Genomic DNA, 20,157 nt, shown 5'->3' with positions numbered 1-20,157 from the left:
TATTTCTTACATAGTTTGCAGTATTATTTTACATTAAATTTATCCGCACTGTTCACTAAGATTTATTAATATATAGCTTATTTGGAAATCTACAAAGCAATTACAATCAAAATTCTACCATTAAGATATTAAATAGATTTTCAGTTAAAATTTTGCAGGTGAGTTTATTTTTATACATATGCGTCAACTTCATAAATATGTTTACTTTTAGGCTGTTAAATGACTTATGTTCTTGGGTTCTATGTTTTAAAATATTGTTAGATCCACACAAATGGACCTCGACATTGAGAACCAATGGACTCATTGGTGGTGGAAGAGACTTCTTCAACGCATCTGATAAGTTTGAGACCTCTACGCTAGAGAGTCTACCGCAGAGGTCTCAAACTTATCAGATGGTTATGAGGTATAGCAAGGATCTTTGGCCCTATCTCTGAGTTGTTGTTCGATGCGTACACTCCGCGGCACTCGACACTGCGAGCACGCCGGACTCTTCAGCGGCATCTGGTGCGTCAGGTTCGAAGCTCGAGCGGCGTCGTAGTCCGTCTCCCTCGGCCTCCAACACAGCTCGGTGGTACCACATCTGCACGTCATTTCGCGGCATATCTGCAAACGAATGAACGTTAACCGTTTGTTATTTTTATAAGCTCTTTTGTTTTTTCGAAATTAATTGTAAATTACCAATAATATGGGATAAGAACGGCTGAACCAATCTTGATAAGACTTTTAATGCACGACACAAAAACAGAGTATAATTTATCTATATTAAAAAGCGGCGATAGCCTAGTTGGTTGTAAAACGGACTGACGAGACGAATGTCCGCAGGTTCAAATCCCAAGGGCATACACCTCTGACTTTTCTGAAAAATTATGTGTGTATTCTTTGTGAATTATCGCTTCTTTTAACGGTGAAGGAAAACATCGTGAGGAAACCTGCATACCTGCGAAGTTCTCAAAAGGAATTTCGAGGGTGTGTGAAGTCTACCAATCCGCACTAGGCCAGCGTGGTAGACTAAGACCTAATCCGTCTCAGTAGTAGAGGAGGCCCGTGCCCAATAGTGAGACAGTATATAATACAAGGCTGGTGATGATATTCAGATTTATATGGGAAGTCGATAAAAACAATCTAGAGATAAAAAGCAACTAACCGAAGCGAGGTACTCGTCGCGGCAGTCGTCTGGGCAGTCACATGTCCAGTTGGTGGGCGGCACGCACGGCACCACGGGCGGCGTGTAGCACGTGCTGGGGTGCACGTAGCACGACGGACAACAGCATTGCTGGCACATCGAGTACACCTGGGAACAATAATTACACTCCTACAGCTAGTAGCGGAGTTGAATAAGGCGTTGCTCTGGTGGCAAATCCTTCAGTCCTTATTAACCGATTGATAAAGGGAGAAAATGTGTTTTTCCTTTGTGTCCTCTGCAAGTACCAGGCCCTTCGTTTCGTATTTACTCCCTAATGTCGCTGTTACATTTGGCTCAGAGAGAGTAGACAAAATTACTTACAAGACTGTGTCTCTAAGGAAGTATGCTTAACAGCAACGCACGATTCAACGATTGTTTTTGCTTAATTTTTACGCTACTCAATAACAAGACGATTATTTCGCGCGCCGGATAGTATACTTAGTCTGGCCATAAATACTGTTACACTTAATTATAAAAAAATATTACATTTGAATTTCGAATCTGTCATTTTTATACGATTGTTCATTGTGTTTTCTCATTTTGGCGCCAATACATTGTAAAAATATTTTGCGATATTAAAATGGTGTGGGGTGATAAAGAGAACCGAATCGCTGTGATAGCATTACACAAAGTAGGTATGGAGCCAAATGCAATTTTTAAAACTCTCCATACACTTGGTATTAGTAAAATGTTTGTGTACCGGGCTATTAATAGGTACAATGAGACCTCCTCTGTTTGTGACAGAAAAGATCTGGCCGTCCACGTAGTGTTCGTACGAAAAAGGTGGTCAAAGCAGTAAGGGAAAGAATTCGAAGAAATCCTGTCCGAAAGCAAAAGATTTTATCTCGGGAAATGAAGATAGCACCTAGAACCATGTCGCGTATTTTAAAAGATGACTTAGGACTTGCAGCCTATAAGAGACGCACTGGCCATTTCTTAACTGATAATTTAAAGAAGAATAGGGTGGTAAAATCGAAACAACTACTGAAGCGGTACGCAAAGGGAGGTCACAGAAAAATTTTGTTTACGGATGAGAAAATTTTTACAATTGAGCAACATTTTAACAAACAAAATGACCGTATTTATGCTCAAAGCTCTAAGGAAGCTTCCCAATTAGTCGACAGAGTGCAACGTGGACATTATCCGACTTCAGTGATGGTTTGGTGGGGTGTTAGCTATGAAGGAGTGACTGAGCCATATTTTTGTGAAAAGGTATCAAAACATCGGCACAAGTGTATCAAGATACCATTCTTGAGAAGGTAGTTAAGCCCCTTAACATCACCATGTTCAATAACCAAGTATGGTCCTTCCAGCAAGACTCGGCGCCGGGTCATAAAGCTCGGTCCACGCAGTCTTGGTTGGAATCGAACGTTTCGGACTTCATCAGAGCTGAAGACTGGCCGTCGTCTAGTCCCGATCTTAATCCGCTGGATTATGATTTGTGGTCAGTTTTAGAGAGTACAGCTTGCTCTAAACGCCATGATAATTTGGAGTCCCTAAAACAATCTATACGATTGGCAGTGAAGAATTTTCCCATGGAAAGAGTGCGTGCTTCTATTGATAACTGGCCTCATCGTTTAAAGGACTGTATTGCAGCCAATGGAGACCACTTCGAATAAGCTTTTTATATTTTTAATTGTTTTATATTTATGTATTAAACTGACACACTGTAAAAGTAATAAATGTTATTTGCAGTTAACAATTTTCTTTTTTCTTTATTACAATATTTATGGCAAGACTAGGTATATCAATGTGTACTTAGAGTCTATAATAAAGCTATGGTAATGTGATAGCTGACCACAATAAAATGAAACACTACTCGGAACTTACTCACACACTTGCCTTTTATTCTCGAAGGAATAGGCAGAAGCGCAACAGGTGCACTAATTTTTCACCGAGCGTATTCCGTCCCATGACGTGATAGGGGGTAAGCCTTTTTTTTATTGCTTTGAATGACGAGACGAGCTTGCCGTTCGCCTGTTGGTAAGCGATACGACCGCCCATAAACAATAGAAACACCATCCAACACCTTGAATTACAAAGTATTGTTTGGTATACCACTGCGCTCGCCATTCTGAGACTTGAGATGTCCTTCAAACCGGAACACAACAGTGACTACACACTGTTACTTTGGCAAAAACAGACATTGCGGTGGTACCTTCCAAGGCGGACTCTGACATATGAGAGACCTACCATCAGTAAAAGCCAGAGCCTGTCGCCATATTGGGTACAAATTTCAAACTCCAGGCTGTTACTGAGTAGAAAAACTCAATATCACTCTGCCTGACCCGGTGATCGAACCTGAGCCCTTAGCAGCAGTCGTACCGTAGTATAACATCGCCACCAAAGCAGTCAAACTTAGGACAAACTAATAAATCTGTGCCCAGCATTGCACCGTGAATGTCATTGTACGAAATCCAAAGTATAGTCTATCGACCGTGACCGATTTATACTCATATCAATACCGACCCACACTGGCTAGCATATCCTTCAAACGAAACAAAAATGGCAGCACTAGGATGCTTGATGGCAAATAGGCAAAATGGTCATATCTATTTAGCCTATCACGTGCCAAAAACCATGTAGACGTCACGTATTATAAAGGTAACCTTTATACAGTTTTCCAGTAACTATCGTGACATATTTGGCATGTAGATACAGCTTTAATTAAATCTGTAATTAGAGCGTGTGTTCCACACATTTTTGCGTATAATTTATGTAAAATCATAATCAGGCTAATGTCCACTTGAATCTATTTTGATGAAATTATTTCGTAGTGAAAATTACCGACACTCCTATACGTAGTCGCAATAATATTAATCTTTACCTATATATTTTTTTGTTTTGTACGAGGCGAGCCTATCACTGTATCGAATACAAATTCTATATTCCGGGCTGATGCCTAAGTAGAAATGCGGCTAGAACGAACCCGAACACCCACGGCGAAAAGTGGAAGAATTAGTTGTGCCTCTACCTCTACCTTTGGAGTAAAAATGCGAGAGTGTGTGTATTTGGATAGACTAGCATACGAGAAAATGGGTCACAAAAACTTATACACAAACAATACCAAAATAATGATGGGTGCGCTCACTGCCTTAAAGGAATGGGATAGGAATTAGGAAGGGAAGCGGTAGATAAGGTTAATTAATGATAAATGTATGTAATAATGTTAACAAACTTACCAGCCATATTGCTCGGGCGATCTCATTACGAACGTACGGCAGACAATTGCAAAGAAGACAGTTTTCGAATTTGGTCAACTCCGGTATGCCCAAGTTTCTTTCGACCCCCGATGGTCCTAACACTACCTGTAAAACAATTTACATTTTATTTAAATAATTATAATTACCTACATTAGCGTAATAACTTAGGAATAAAGATGATTATCAAAATATGATTTTGGTTGTGGAAAAAATCATGAATTGCTGCAGCAATAATTATAATTGTTAGATTCTGTGTAGTATTTCTTTCTCAGCATCAAGCAACAACGTATGCGTACGTAGTCATAAATCACATTATATCTAGTTTACTTTGAACTTCGTTTGTCGTCTTATCAAGTCAACTACCGACATTATGGAAATATAAAAAATGGCCATCAAACCTCACTCGCGAAGAATTGACATTCAGGAGCGCAAGTTCCCAAACTATCGACGTATGCGCACTGTACCACATTCTTCGCCCCCTGCAGCGCTTTCACCACGTTAATGGTATTCCGGGCCACTGCGTACGCGCCGGCGAGGCACGCGGTTTCAGCACAACAGCCCTTGGCTGCACACACTGCCTCTGTTCCACTCATTATGCTTGATGTTACACATTCAACCTAAAATTTTAATTAAGACTATAGGAACAAGAGACTCTCTATTCATTTAAAACTTTTTATTTTCATGTAATTTTAGGGAAACTATTCATTTAAAACTTTTTATCTTCATATTATTTTAGGGAAGTCTTTAGCTAGAGAAGTAAAAACGTTCAAAAATAGTATATCCCACAGACTCCATAAACCGTGAACCAAAACCGATGCCGAATGTCCATGACCAATGAAGTTTGTAAATTAAATAATTCCTCTAATGATTGCGTTACTTTCAGAAATTGACTTTACGCCTTATGCCTCTATAAGATAAATGCACAGATGTATTAATTTACCTGTTCCTGAGTCATGACACAAGGGTGCACAGCGGCGGACAGCACGGGCACCATGGTGTTCGGGGTAGCGCCTCCTATGACCGGCACACGCACCGACTCCGGCGGCATCCGCAAGAAATCCGCCAGGGCTGTGTTAGCTCGCACGCAGTTCAACTCCACGCAACCGAGCAACGCCCTCGGATTGTACGTACCACGTAGCCTCTGAATCTCCGAGACTAACGGCACCATACTTTCTACGGGTTCTGTTGCTACTATCGTGAAAGCCTAGGAGTGATTATGAAAATCGAATGAGTAATGTGGAAAATTAAATTAATTATCGCATCTTAAATATACTTCCATTGTTGATAGGCTGTTGTCTTGGTATATCGATTTCCGAGTCAAGTAACCGTTTTTATGGATTTCCTTAACACCATAATACTCGGAATTTTGGATGACAGGCAGGAGCCTGGTCATAGAAATTGTCACAAATCTCAAACATTGTGGGGATAAAAAGACGTAGTATTTTTAGAAACTGATCAGTTTCAAGAATACTACATCTTTTTAATATTCGTATAAAGAGGTGATAAATAAATCGTAAGACTCACATTCGGACAAGTATTACAAATCTGTAATGTTATTTCCGTTATAATTGGCGCGCTGCATTCGAAAGAATCGCTTTGGTGTCTTGCCACAATCACCACTACCTTTGCGCCCTAAAATCATTAACGAAAATAGTTAAAGCAAGTCCACCCAAAATAATTACCATGTAAGTAGTTCATACCACTTTAATGCTACATTAGTAATAGTTTATAGAAATTTAATGGCGGTTTTACATAGCTATTTGTGTAAACAACGCCACAAATAAAACTAGTTGTTGTTTACGACTCTGCTTGCGTGACTATGCCTTTTTATTGAGTAGGTACCCTTGAACTGCTCAATTTTTTTAATTCAGGTAAATTCTGGTCCTTAATTTAAGCATAAAGAAAGAATTAGAGGTATGTATATACATTTTTCCATTCAAAACTTGTACTGCAGGAATCTAAAAAGCCTACAACTCTGAAATAAGTAGATATAACCCGTTTTATCATTTGATTCATGTATTTTTATAGAATTGTCTCCATCGGATCTGCGACACCTAATCCATAGTCGAGTTTGTATAATCACTAGACCCTGATGGTAAGTAGATCGAGCTGGCGGTCATCGGTTGGTTTCCGAAAACGTGACCAATACTTTTGGAAGTTATATTCATTACTAACCATTGTCTTAACTTTGAGGAAAAATGTTGTAGTGAAATCCGTATATGACGCTTAGAGTATTCACTCTACTTAGCAGTGGAATAATATATTATAATACAGAATCGATTTCATTACTGTTTAATGATTTCTTATGTTTACACGAATGTCAGACATTAAAAATAAACTATTTTTCGGATTTTATCTCGGTTTTAATTATTTAATAACCGCGATAAATTCCAAAAAATGGTTTAATTTCAATGTTCATTACTGTTGTTATTGTATGCATATGTGCACATTGTTACGTACTTGAAGAGCATCGCATAGCATATGCCGTCCAGAATAAGACGAAACTTTGCACTTAGTGTCCACGTGGCTGAGCTCCATTCCGTAACCACAAGTCGAACAGATGTCATACAACGCAATCTCATCCAATAATGGACACTGTTTCAACAATAAAGCTAATGGTTGTCCTGAAATTAATTCAATGAAATATAACATTAATTTGATTAAATGTATATCTTACATCAATTTGTATAACTATGAATCATAACCGATTTCCTTTTCGCGTCAAAGGTATTGTAAAACAACTAAGTTTTATTAGCTGATTCGCCCGGGTAAAGTTTTATTCGGAACAGAAGTCTCGCAGTTTGTTTTTGTGGGTTAAAATAATCCTGTAACTTTACATAAACATTATTAATTATTTACTAGATACGTGAGCGGTGGAAGACTTCTAGATACGCTGTTATCAGGTAATCAATTCTATGAGTAACTCCTCGATAATACATTTAAGTCGTTAAATACCTGTGCATCCTGCTGCTCCGCATATAGTTATCTTCATCCCAGAGGGACAGGTGCTGTATTGCTTGATAGTTGTCTCCTCTCTTCTGCCATTGTATGTTTTGCACAGGTTCCACAACAGATGCCGACTCGCGCGGCGTGCACTGCCTACTATTCTACAAACTTGCATTTTTCTGTTATTTTTATTTAATTTTTTTGTAATTTCAACATGATTTCAATTTTGACATGACCAAATTTTTGTTTTCTTTGTGTTGTCATAGATCAAAACAGACTTTAAGTGTTAAGCTTAAGATTTTCATCCGTGTAGTTTGGTAAATGTTGGTCTAAGTTACCAATTAGATACTAATAAATAGAGTAAATGTTGGTCTAAGTTACCAATTAGATACTAATAAATAGAGTTTAACTCGACATTTAATAAAATTAACTAAATCTATAAAATCCCATCTTTCCTAACCACCTTTCCACATTTTTATTACTAACAAGTGTTGGGGTTTGTATTTCAGACCTGTATTCACAAACATTACTTACCTAAGTACGGAACAATGCTATGCAGTATGCTAAGTCTGTTTCACAGTGCGTATGGCATGACAGCCTTTACAGAGCGTAACCAAAGGGGCGCTATGATTGGCTAATATTGAGATACAATTTTACTTCAGTTGGCTGTGAGGTATAAAAAGCTCAACAAAGTCAAAGAAAAATATGAAATTGCCAATGCGTGCAGGCTTACTGATTGTCCTCATAGTATTGTTAGTGAATGTGGGTGTGTGTCTATTTGGGTGGTCAGACTTCCGTAGGTCAAACAATGTGCGAAATCCTTATTGTATGACGTATGTGTAGAATTCTTAGACATGTAAGGCGAAAATTTACAGAATGTAGACCTAATTTTGAAAAATCGAATGTGTATTTTTGAACTACTGTGCTTTTAAACCTTTGCTTGGGTAGTCCAAATGAAACAACCGCTGACTTGTTAAATATTTGTTATTTGTATCAAAGCTGCAGAATCAGTGATAGCTGCTGAAATCTATAATCATGATACCAAAACCTTCCTAAAGAATTTTTACATTCTATTCCGTAGTTCGAGATTATTTTCACTTAACCCGTCAAACTTACAAACTTTATCTCTATATTATAAAGTAGATATGTTGTCATAGTACTACATGTTATAACTACCCTTGTGTTGTTCTAATCACTCAAGAAATGCCATAGTATTGATATAGGTATAATTATTCGATAGTGCATTAAAACATGGCCCTTCATGAATAAATAATAACGGAGCGATATTATCTTTAATAGATACTGGCTAATACTCTAATGCGGCTCCAGTTCAATCCGAGTTAAACTTTTAAAGTTGCGCTTCACCAACCAAAATGCTATCGCGATTTAGAAATTCTTTAATATTTGCGCCAAAACAAGAGAATAAAATCAATTTAAACGATACATTGAAGCCACTCTGCATCCTGTTGTCTATAGTTGGACTGTTTCCATACAACTTGAAGTTTCGGAATCAAAGTTTTGTTATTATCAACAAATCTGTTTATTTAAACTTGTTGTGCGCTGTTTCGTTTTGTTTAGTATTATGCTCATCTGCATTCATGCATCTCCAGCATATTTATATAACACATGAAAGCAACCCAATGATGGATGTGTTTATGACACAGATAAATTACATATTTGAGATGTTTACGTTGATTTTATTTTGCATCGTAGCATACGTTTGCACATTTTTGAATCGTTCGAAATTTGTAAATATCTTAAATAAATTTGCGAAGTGGACAGATGGTCAACATAGCGGGAGTTATAAAATACTTAATGCTATACAACCTAAAGTCAGGACCGTCATGATATCTATAACATGCCTGTACATAATAGAAATCATGATAAACGGCACACGGGCAGACACCCCTTGGAAAATTACCTTATGCCATTTTTCTCTTGATTTGCCTCAAACACTACAATTCCTAAGCATAGGTTTTTACTACGTATTAGTGTGCATGTTGGGTGCAATTATATCTAGTATAACTGACCACGTCAAGGCGCTAACCAAAAAACAACCCGTCTCGCATTGTTATATGAATGTAGATTGTAAAGCATCGTTGACTTTAAAACAATTAGAAGCAACTTATATTGAAGTATACGAAGTTAAACAAGGAATAATTAAGATTTTTCAAGCTTCGATACTTGTTACCACAGTGCAAAGTTTCCACGGCATTGTGAGTGAGATGCATAGAGTATACCACGGCTTGGTTCAAAACACCTTTTCTTTGCATGAAACCGTCAATTGCTCAATTTGGTGCTTATATCAAATTATGAAAATATACATCTTGTCCAACTGTGGAAATCATTTGAAAGATAAGGTACATTTTCCATTTCTGACTGAATAAAATAATTGTGATACTTCTCGTAGTTATGTTACATATACTTATATCTGTACAGATCTTAAAGCTGGGACAAGCACTGTATAATATTCCTACACAGAAGCATGATATGAAATTGTTGGCCGAGGTAAGAACATTACATTGCAGGCACCTACAGAGATGTGATTTATTTTAAATACAAGTATTTGAAATACTTGTATTTAAAATTACTTGTATTAAGATACAAATCCTTTGATATCTAATCTTATAAATACAAAATTTGCTGAAATATTTTTAAGTACAAATTTACGTAGGTATGCATTTTTACAATAAGGCATCTCGTCATAACAACAAATCTGAACGTATCCTTAAGATTTTAATTTATTAAGGCGATACCTCAAGGTCCATTTTCATACATTTTGTTTCGGCTTTAATCTGGGTAACTAAACAAGTATTGGCAATGGCAATTTTAAAGGCCGAAATATCCATGATTATTAATTATTTTTACGTTTTTCTTTCAACTGCGAGAACTAATCACTAACTAGACGTGAATTTAAATTCTTTACTTGCCAATACTTGTTTAGTTACCCAGATTAAAGCCGAAACAAAATGTATGAAAATGGACCTTGAGCTACCACCTTAAGGGCTATGATCAAGTGACGGACGGGGGGGGGGGCAATACAATATATATTGGGGGATGATAATAAGACCTACTATTATGTTTTTTTTAGAAGGTATTTGGAAAATACCTTCATATTTTTTATTTAGTATTTTAAATACATTTTCCAAAATTATCTTTTATCTAATATCTCAAATGCTTTATTTGTAAATATCTTGTAGCTTGTATTTCAAATACTTTTATGAAATATCTTGTATATCTCCGTGCAGGTAGCTTTAGTCAATAACATAGCGAATAATTACCGAAAACAAACTAAATGCTGCTTTTAGATTCAACATTTTTCAACACTCATGAATTATTATGGTGGCGATCTGACGGTTTATGGATTATTTTCTATAGATTCAACTTTAGTATTTAAGGTAAGACAAGTAAAGTACTTAGTTACCTAATTTTCATTCCAGCATTTTCATCACTGTTTACTCTACTAATATCTTCTACTTCTTGGCAAACTTCCTTCCACGAGTTATAGCTACTATTTTATCTATGTAACAAGGTCAAAAAAGGTCTAATATTGACTAAAACATTAAATATAGTTTGCTATTTTTATTCCCAACACATACATAATAGGTGTAATACCATTCATGTATGTTTTAAAAATATAATCAAACAAGAGTTTTAAGTACGCAAGGTTTATCGTCGTGTTAATCCGCGTTGTAATATGTAGAGTAACTACCAACATTACACGTTTATCATTAGTTTCTATCATTGTGCCGGGAGAAAATAAAAATCAAGTTTAGGCAACTAATACATTTAGTTTATTGTCAACACACAGTGTAGAGTAAACTAAAGAACTCAAGTCTATTTTAAACGCTATGCTTTTTGTTTTAAACTCTAGAGTACCAATACACACAAGTACTCTTCGCACATTCGACATTGGCAGAATCGCCTACGTCAGCACTACTTGCCAGTTATAAGAGAGAAGTTTAGGCAAATTACTCTATTCGGTATTGCACTACATTTTTTAAACCTTTAAAACTCTTAGCATGTAAATGCGTAGAAAGTTGAACCACAGAACAGTACCGTCGAGTATAGTGTGAAGCAAAAGGATTGGTTTCACTATACGATCTCATAGTACCGACTGCTGAATTCTATAGGACTTGTTCATCATAATTTAAACTAGGAAAGAACTGCAATCATAGGGTAACTAGACTCCCTGGAATGTATATAATATAAATTAATAAGTAAAGAATGCTTTGGCATTAAGTCCGTCTGGAAACATTTGTATATAAAGTGCTAAATAAATAAAAGAGGGAGAGAATTAACAGTGCGTAGAAAAAAATAATTTAGGTATAATATGTCTTACAAATATATTACACTCGACGGACAGAATTTTGGCCACTAGTCTATAGTATAATTATTTCCTATCTTCTATCCTATATAATAATTTTATATATTGTTATTAAGTACATGTTGAATTATTGGCTATAAGAAATTCCCGGTTTATGAAGAGAATAAAATTAGGTACTTCTGCCAGATAAAATAGATGTGATTTAAGCTTCCTTGTGAGATCTAATTGAGCCCCTGTGTTCGCATCATCGTAAATATTCATTAGAATTGCAATAAAAAATGTGCATATTTTTAACGAACGGCATTAACTAAAATAAACGGTGGTAATTATTAACTAAGTCATTGAATCGACAAATGTACCCAACCATTACGTACCTACCTTAAGTACTAAAAAAAATCTTTTAATAAATACAATTTATTGACTGATCTATTTCATATTCCAGGTGGTCGCTTCAGCAATAATGTACTTCATAGTATTAGTACAATTGGATGAGAAAAAGATAACACCCTAAAATTTAAACAATAGCTCATTTAGTGGGAGGCAGTAAGCGGTAGCAAATTTTTTTTTAGTACAGTTTGGCCAGCGACTCGTGGCAAAGAAAGTATGGCGGTAAATTCAAAAAATTATACCTTATGACCCCGGTTAAACTTGAAATGAATAATGTTTTTATTTAAGATCGTTAAAATAATAATATTTTTTTAACTATAAATATTACTTTAATCTTCATGGGGTTACGAAGCGTAGATTTTTTTATTTGCCGCCATATTTCTGTGACAAAACTCGTTGGCCAAACTAGGCACGTACTGATTAAAAATAATAAACAGTTATAAGATTATATTTAACGTAAGTACCTACCTAGTACCTTCAATGTTAGTTACTTACTCAATTCTTACATTAAAATAAAATGTATTATTTAGATAAGCTAATAAGGAAGCTCCGTAAAGTTATATTAAATTTTTAGTAGGTAGATTATACAGTGTTTTAGAAAAATTTAATTGCAAACTAATAAAAATGATTTCATTATAGAGTATCGTATTATTTTAATCACCCGTTTTAAGAAATTTCTAAACGAACTTATATAAACGAGAATAAAAAAAAAGTACCAAATATAACCGAAATATCGTTTGAAGTCGTGACATTGTCCATTGCTAGCATAAATAAATACATGAAAACTGGTAAAAACCTCGTAACTTTCAAATGCATAAAATATGGCTTTGATAACGTGTCGGAAAGAAATCTTTCCGACACGTTATCAAAGCCATAAAACAATATAATATCAATATATTATGCATGTGCATGTTGCTATTGTAGCATGGCTTCTATACTTAGTTATAATTATTATTCCGAGATAGCCAACTAAATATAAATAAATTCTTTCTTTCTTTGTTTGTTTGATGGCGACGAGCTGAAATTATAGAGTGCTAATTTCGTAATGGCTTCAATGGCTATGTCTTTCCATATATATTATAATTTTCCATATATATTATAATTCTCTTTGGCTATGTCATTATTCTGTAGTAGTGAGCTCAGAACATCTGAGGTAGTGAGTGATGATAGGGTTGCCATTAAAAAAATGTACTTAGAAATGATCAACTATTTTGGAATCTTATCATTTGTTCTAAGCTGCCTCTTTCTCCTACATAATAATAATAATATATAACTATAACTGCTAATCGTTCTTATCACGGTATAATATTATTAATTATGAACATCTGCCGTTCTAAACAATTTGACAGACATTACAAGAACAGAGTGCAATTATTATTATGAGGCACCAGCTTTACACTATGCAATATTATTTAAGTACGCACCTGCAATACGACACGGTGTACAATAATTATTAAGATTAATAGTATTATAGTTTTGTCTTTATTTGTTTTATTGAAAACAGTCAAAATTAAACATCATTCAATATTCACTCATTTCATTCATTCCTCTTATTTCTTCGTGCCTGCGGGCGCTTTTTAGCGGTATGTTAAAAACATTAGAAGTACTTTTCTATTTGTTTCCTACGTGTGTAAATTAATAAAAGTTCAATTGTATTTATTTTTTTTACAGTTTGCGATTAACTTCAAGAAGTAAAAAAAATGGTAAGTCTTTTTCTAATCCATTTGCAATCTTAAAATATAATTTATAAAGACGGTTTATTGAAATATTTGCCACTTTTTAGTTCGCGGCATAAATATATGCAATACTATGTTTGTTTGTTGAAAATCGTGTTGGTGTTGATACCGGCATGCGGCTAGCGCGTAGCCATCTTGATGTAGTCACCGGCCGCCATGTCACTAATCACATGTTCGCCGTGAATTATATTGATCGCTTTATTCGTAACATTGTTGGAGTAATTCAAGTCTAGTTTGGTGAATTTGTGTTAAAAATCTTCGCCTTTCCTTTTATTTTGTGAATAGTCAGTTGAACAGCAACTTAGGGAGTCAAAATGTATGTAAGTAGAAAATTTTTATTTCGTCTTGGGCTTTTCCAATGCCCTTGAGTTAGAGGATTTTACACTATTTTAATAATAGACCACCTGGAAGAGACATAAGAAGTAATGTAAACATAAGCGAATACAGACATTCCACTGGCTTAGCATCTTCACTAAAAATTCTGCTTGAAATAAGGTTAAGGACCTATGATTTAATTGAATTACAAGGTACAAGTGGTCTTTTGCTCCTATGTTTATGATTCACATAGTTGTATGATTCTAAAGAAAACTAGGAGCTGGCAATTCTAAATTTTAATTTGTATTGAGGTGGATAGTAATACATAGTATATAGCATTCTAGGAATGTGGGTATTGCAAAAAAAAATACTGGTTTCTTTTTATTTTAAGAACTAGCATGTGATTTTATACCAATTTTCCTTATTGGAACACTGCCCAGCCACAGGTGCCATCTGCTGTAGTGTCACCAAGTTTTTAGTCAAATTATGAAATTTTATACACAGTGAACAAATTGAATATTGTGTATATTTAAGAATCATAGAAAATGTTTTGATTCATTAATTAAATTGTCATTGTAATTCATACCATAACTTTAGTATTATATCCAAAAAATCCTTATAATTTTAATTCTGTGTTTCCTTAGTTCTCTACCCAAACCAGCTTAAAGTGACATTTTTCCATTTTATGTAGAAAAATGATAAGAGAAGATTTTGCATTATAAATAAGTATTACAAAATTATTTTGACTATTATTAAACAGATGGACGGAAATGTAGTTCACACTCACCATGGAGTGGGGCCTGGCATGCCACCTGGAGTGGTGCTTGGCATGCCAGTGCATGGCGGAGGGCCTGATGGAGAACATGCACAGCATGGGCCTCGCAGACGCTATCAAAACCGACCCAAACCTACAAATAACTTGGAGCGTTTGCCATTGGATGAAGCTGCTAAGAGGGTAAATAATTACCAATTCTAATTTATTATATTTAGTAATAAACTGTGATTAAAGTATTAATTTCACATGATTGAAGCTAATTTCATAAAGTTTAATGCATTTTTAGAATTCATAAATTTAGATACCTAGATCATATAATAAAAAATTAACTATGGTTAATAAAATATTTAGAGAAAGGAGGCAGATTTATGACAAAACTTTGATACAAATGAACAGATATAAAAGCAAATTTACTAGTGACAGGTTTCATATGCGAGAGTCCATTTTGATAGGTACCACTGCAATGCCTATTCCTGCTGTCAAATAGCAGTGTGTAGACTGTTGTGGTTCGGTGTGAAGAATATTGTAGCCAGTATAACTACTGGACATAATAAGACTTGACATATCATGTCTCAGGATGGCGGGCACAGTGGAATATCATACAATACTTTGTAATTAAAGGTAACAGATGGTGTTTCTACTGTTTATGGGCGGTCGTATTGCTTACCACCAGGCAAATGGCAAGCTCGTCTCGTCATTGAAAGCAATAAAAAAAAAAGCAAGAGGTCAAAAGGTCAATTATAATCTATACTCTATTGAAAATGTTTATACACAACTGAAGTGCATCGACCCCAATGTGGCGTATAGGTCCATGCCTGGCACATGGTTGCTAATTTTTAGATGTAGGTATATACAAACAGTTTTGTTTTGCTGGAAGAGAGTATAAAATAGACCTTATAGAGGCCAAAAACGACTAATAGGTAAACACAGTCCTGCTATGCTTAAAATAATAAAATAATGTGCAATGTCATTTTGTATAAAAAAGTTAAGTTTGTTTTTTTTTTTTGATTTCTAGGAAATGGAATCTCTCCCAATGAAGACTCCTGTTTCGGTACTTCAAGAGCTTTTGGCCAGGCGTGGAACAGTACCCAAGTACGAGCTTGTACAAATCGAAGGAATGATCCATGAACCCACCTTCCGTTACCGAGTAACTGTTGCCGATTTAGCTGGTAAGTGTCTAAGCAAACATTTACAATGCATACTAAAAGTTCGCTATTGAGATATACTACTATTAATCACTTTAAATATTATTTTAGCTATGGGGACTGGCCGCTCCAAGAAGGAGGCAAAGCACTCTGCTGCTAAAGCTCTTTTAGATAAGTTGACTGGAGCGGCTCCTGCTGACCAATCCACCAATGGAAATTTGCCAGAACCGTAAGTGTACTATACTATAAGAATGTATTGGATTTCATCAAGATACAACTTCAAAAAAACCCTGCTGTGATGTTTATATTTCCAATGTAATTTTTTTGTCTGTAGCTCAGAAGGAGTTGGACTTATGAGCAAGTATGTTTTTAATATACCTATTGAGTATTATTTTTTTTTAGTAATTCTATATATTAAAGAGCTTTTTCCTGTATTGGGAATATTTTTTTTTTTATCTGTTCCAGTGGCACAGTTGTGTCGTCTTTTGAAGACAAGTTGATGGGTAATCCCGTGGGCTGGCTACAAGAGTTGTGCATGTCGCGATTCTGGCCTCCACCATCGTACCATGCCGAGAATGATGATAATATTAACAGGCGTAAGTACATAATGTGAACAGTTCATTTTGATATAAAGTTAAAGTAGAATATCACTTGAGCTTGTAGGGAGTGGTAAACTCTAGAAGTTGCTGTTGTGCCATACTATGTAGATTACCTAGAACAACATAATAATATCTTACTAATATTATAAATGTTAAAGTTTGTAGAAATGTTTGGTTGTTTGTTAGAAGTTAATGCAGAAGTTATTGAATTGATTCAGATGTAAGCATAGATTGATAATGTCCTAGATTAATACATATATAGGGTACGTTTTATCCTGGTAATTTGCTCCCATGAGAAATTACTGAATTTTATTTTTTTGGATTTACCTACTGTGTGCTAGCTTCATACAATGTTGTAGGGAATGTTGCTGGAACGGCCTTTCATATGGGTGAAGCCGTGAGCAACACCTAGTTGTATATATTAACTGTATTGTTTTTATTTAAACAAGTAATATTAAAAAGAACCTTTTATGCTATTATTTATTAGGATTGCCCCATGAGCGTCAGTTCACCATTGTTTGCACTCTGCTGAAACGCCGTGAAGTAGGTACAGGCAAGTCCAAGAAGCTGGCTAAACGTCAAGCTGCCTACAAGATGTGGCAGGCTCTGCAGGATAATCCCCCAGAATCTTTCCAGCCTGAAGAAGAGGTAATGCTACTTTCAATTTTATTAAATTCCTATTTTCTGATCCTTACATACTAGTATCATTAATTTTCCACAAATTCAGCAATTTTTAACATTATCCTATACAGATTTTTGACTTATAGTTCAGAAAGTAAATGATAAAACCAGATTTTATAATTATTTCAATCCTAAATGTTCCAAGTGAATGTTAGTTTTCATTAAAAAAACAGTGTAATTGTGTATGTTACTAACTAATATTTACATTTTCAAATAATAACGCACATAGCTGTTTAGGTGGTTCTTTTGTATCATTCCCCTGAAAGGATATTGCTAGCACTTGGCCAGGTGTTTTACTATCTTTCGGTCGGCTTATACAGGCGTGAATGGACAGAAGGCTCAAAAATATAACTCGATATTTATAATCCGTGTTGTTTTCTAGGGCGGCGTTGCGGCCCGTTATGCCGACTTGAAAGATAGTAAAATCTCCACTCTTACTACAAGTCACAGCCACAAGGTGTCGCAGTTTCACAAACACCTCAAACAGTCTGTCGGCCCCAACCTGGCCAAGTTGCAGGTACGACATGTTTTAATTATTACGCATGTGTGTTTCGTGAATTGATAACCGACATGTTTTTTGCTCGTTTTTATACGTATTTGCATGCTATTGATGGCAGTATTAGTAATAGTTGAGATTTTATCTGGTATGATTTGAGTTAATATTTGGAAATCACTTTTTTTACAGGTGACGCCATTGAACAACAAGGACTTCAATTTTGTGCAATTTTTGCAAGAAATTGCTTCTGAGCAATCATTTGAGGTGACATATGTGGACATTGAGGAGAAGTCTATGACTGGTCTCTGCCAGTGTCTCGTCCAGCTTTCCACATTGCCAGTCGCTGTCTGCCATGGATCTGGTCTGACCAGTAAAGACGCCCAGGCTTCTGCTGCCCAAAATGCACTGGAATACCTGAAAATCATGACCAAGAAGTGAATGTCTCAATATCTTGCGACATCAACACAACACGCCAAGTGTGCTGTAATGTGCAAATTTAACAGCTAAAATATTTAGCTTCATTATTAAAGCAAATTACTTTTATCGGTCATTTTGTAGGAGCACATAGTACATTTGTGAGCCTGTGATTGATGTCGCTAGGTTTTGAGCCTATACTTAACTTTATACCACTTCCCATTTGAGTAATGGCATAATGCCTGTGTGCAACAGCACTTCGGGCTATGCTTTATAACTGGCATATTTGCAGTATCTTACTTGTGATTGTTTTCCCTTTTATGTCTTTTTGATGATTAACAGATTTTATCTTTTGCTGAACCAGTTCAAAAATTTTGCCCCATAAACATTTTATACAATTAGATAATATAACGATTATGTAGTATATATAACCTAGTATATTAAAATTTTAGAACATTGATTTTGGCATCTTTAACCTTTTGGTTGCTTTGTTTACTCATTAACAATGACTTTGTATATGTATTTATGTATTTCCTATAATCCTTGAAGAATTTAAATTAATGTGTCCATTAACAGAGTTTCAGAAGACAGTCTATTAATATAGTTTTTTTTCAAACTAGCTATGTCTTAAATTGTTATTGTTATGTACACCTTTGCCCTCAGTAAGTACATTAGCAAGTGATTTCTCACTTGTACTACTACTGCCAATATGCGAGGGTAAATGGCATAGCCCGTAAACTTAAAAGAAACAAAGTATGGAGTGGTCATGTAACAAAATACAAGCTATACTTTGCATAGAATTAGTGTAATTTTCCCAGCGTGGAAATTACTAAATATTAAAAAAAAATAAAAAATACAAAAAAAGTATAATATAAATAATAAAAAATAAAAAAAAAGTGTGAACTATATATTTCCAGTTTAATATTCAGCATTACCTAGGCATGATTTTTGCATTATATCTTAAATAAAATTGTAACCTAAAGTCAGTCTTAGCTTTTAATGTATAATATTATGTAAGTATGTAAACAATATATTTTGTATTTTTTTTTGAAACAGGCACCCACATGTTTACACAAATTTAGTTTGTGTTGTGTGCTACGCCATTATCTAACATGCTGAGCATTAAACGGAAAAAATATTCTCAGCTAGAAATGTCTTGTTGACGAACTGGCCGACCTTTGCTTTGTAACAAGCTCCGATATCGCGACAACTCACTTGAACTTTTTACAAAGTGCAAGGGTTGGAACTTGAAGATTACTATTGCGACGCGTGTGAGGCAGGATTATAGATGGTTTTCATTTAACATTGTACCAGTGATTGTCTAGGTTTTCTTTTAACGCATGATGGAAAACTTTGCAGGGAGGCTGAGAACTATGTGTTTGTGTGAATAAATCACTGGAATTAGAGGTTGCGAAGTTAGGATCCCTTGCCTGTGAAAATGGGCATTATTTTAATGCAAAGTATAGAGGTTGTAACAATTTCTACCTGTACAGTGTCGTCGTCGGTGCTTGCATACGCATGCCAGGCAATGACGAGGATCCTGCACGCACCAAGTTTCTTTTAAATTGAATGGTGTGGGTTCAACCTGCCCTTGTAAGACATCGCACTGTTCAAGTTAGAAAAGACTACTCGAGTAAAGGATTGGAGTTCTGTTCAACCAAGACCAACTAAATGAAATTTTGTCCGACCGTCGGGACAATCAAGTTAACTTATTATTTCTTATGTTTAGTGAGTCTTGGTTTTACTTCTTGTAATTAATCTTCGGATTAATCATAGTGATAACTAGAATATTTTCATTATACAATATCACCATTTGCCTATCTAGAATGCAATTCCGTATATTATTATTATAACAAACATTAATTTTGCTATGCATTATTTCAGCTCTAACTTCAATAAAATTTGGTGTTGCTTATTTATTGTTTTATTTACTTTGAACCTTTAAATAAT

The 20,157-nt window shown here is 35.2% G+C and overlaps 3 protein-coding genes across 9 annotated transcripts; 2 read left to right on the top strand and 1 right to left on the bottom strand.

Annotated features, from left to right (window-relative positions):
- Nucleotides 1–6: 6 nt before the first annotated feature.
- LOC115439971 (malate dehydrogenase, mitochondrial) lies at nt 7–7,608 on the bottom strand. The gene is made up of 9 exons (XM_030164078.2): nt 7,342–7,608; nt 6,847–7,010; nt 5,911–6,018; nt 5,327–5,590; nt 4,785–5,003; nt 4,366–4,491; nt 1,145–1,291; nt 404–603; nt 7–347 (listed from the first exon to the last, which is right to left on the bottom strand). Exons 1-9 carry the CDS (start codon nt 7,505–7,507, stop codon nt 107–109), a joined length of 1,635 nt encoding a protein of 544 aa, XP_030019938.1. The 5' UTR covers nt 7,508–7,608; the 3' UTR covers nt 7–106.
- A 1,083-nt stretch (nt 7,609–8,691) lies between these two features.
- Nucleotides 8,692–12,170, top strand: LOC115440066. The gene is made up of 4 exons (XM_030164213.1): nt 8,692–9,692; nt 9,772–9,840; nt 10,641–10,730; nt 12,102–12,170. The coding sequence occupies exons 1-4, from the start codon at nt 8,706–8,708 to the stop codon at nt 12,168–12,170; spliced, it is 1,215 nt and encodes a 404-aa protein (XP_030020073.1). The 5' UTR covers nt 8,692–8,705.
- Nucleotides 12,171–13,412: 1,242 nt separating this feature from the next.
- LOC115456076 (interferon-inducible double-stranded RNA-dependent protein kinase activator A homolog) lies at nt 13,413–20,122 on the top strand. Of its 7 annotated transcripts, XM_030184958.2 has the most exons (10): nt 13,413–13,629; nt 13,718–13,749; nt 14,858–15,052; nt 15,888–16,041; nt 16,129–16,246; nt 16,352–16,378; nt 16,483–16,613; nt 17,104–17,264; nt 17,680–17,814; nt 17,983–20,122. In XM_030184958.2, the coding sequence occupies exons 2-10, from the start codon at nt 13,747–13,749 to the stop codon at nt 18,229–18,231; spliced, it is 1,173 nt and encodes a 390-aa protein (XP_030040818.1). In that variant the 5' UTR covers nt 13,413–13,629; nt 13,718–13,746; the 3' UTR covers nt 18,232–20,122. The 7 variants fall into 7 exon arrangements, with proteins under 7 accessions (XP_030040818.1, XP_030040835.1, XP_030040844.1 ...); XM_030184975.2 differs by lacking the exon at nt 16,352–16,378 and having other exon boundaries at nt 13,414–13,629; XM_030184948.2 differs by lacking the exons at nt 13,413–13,629; nt 13,718–13,749 and adding an exon at nt 13,865–14,102.
- Nucleotides 20,123–20,157: the final 35 nt, after the last annotated feature.

Source organism: Manduca sexta, chromosome 14 (assembly GCF_014839805.1).
Source record: "Manduca sexta isolate Smith_Timp_Sample1 chromosome 14, JHU_Msex_v1.0, whole genome shotgun sequence".
Lineage (NCBI taxonomy): Eukaryota > Metazoa > Arthropoda > Insecta > Lepidoptera > Sphingidae > Manduca > Manduca sexta.
The sequence above is the reverse complement of the archived record's forward strand: the minus strand, read 5'-3'. Positions and strand labels throughout refer to the sequence as shown.

Excerpts from the sequence above, each read along its gene's own strand:
- LOC115456076 (XM_030184948.2), top strand. Across the intron at positions 16,379-16,482 it reads GGAGTTGGACTTATGAGCAA|TGGCACAGTTGTGTCGTCTT; the intron begins GTATGTTTTTAA and ends TATCTGTTCCAG. Across the intron at positions 17,265-17,679 it reads CTTTCCAGCCTGAAGAAGAG|GGCGGCGTTGCGGCCCGTTA; the intron begins GTAATGCTACTT and ends GTTGTTTTCTAG.
- LOC115439971 (XM_030164078.2), bottom strand. The coding sequence starts at position 7,507 with ATGCAAGTTTGTAGAATAGTAGGCAGTGCACGCCGCGCGAGTCGGCAT. Across the intron at positions 7,011-7,341 it reads CGGAGCAGCAGGATGCACAG|GACAACCATTAGCTTTATTG; the intron begins GTATTTAACGAC and ends AATTAATTTCAG. Across the intron at positions 1,292-4,365 it reads TCGCCCGAGCAATATGGCTG|GTGTACTCGATGTGCCAGCA; the intron begins GTAAGTTTGTTA and ends TATTGTTCCCAG.
- LOC115440066 (XM_030164213.1), top strand. The coding sequence starts at position 8,706 with ATGCTATCGCGATTTAGAAATTCTTTAATATTTGCGCCAAAACAAGAG. Across the intron at positions 9,693-9,771 it reads GAAATCATTTGAAAGATAAG|ATCTTAAAGCTGGGACAAGC; the intron begins GTACATTTTCCA and ends ATATCTGTACAG. Across the intron at positions 10,731-12,101 it reads ATTCAACTTTAGTATTTAAG|GTGGTCGCTTCAGCAATAAT; the intron begins GTAAGACAAGTA and ends TTCATATTCCAG.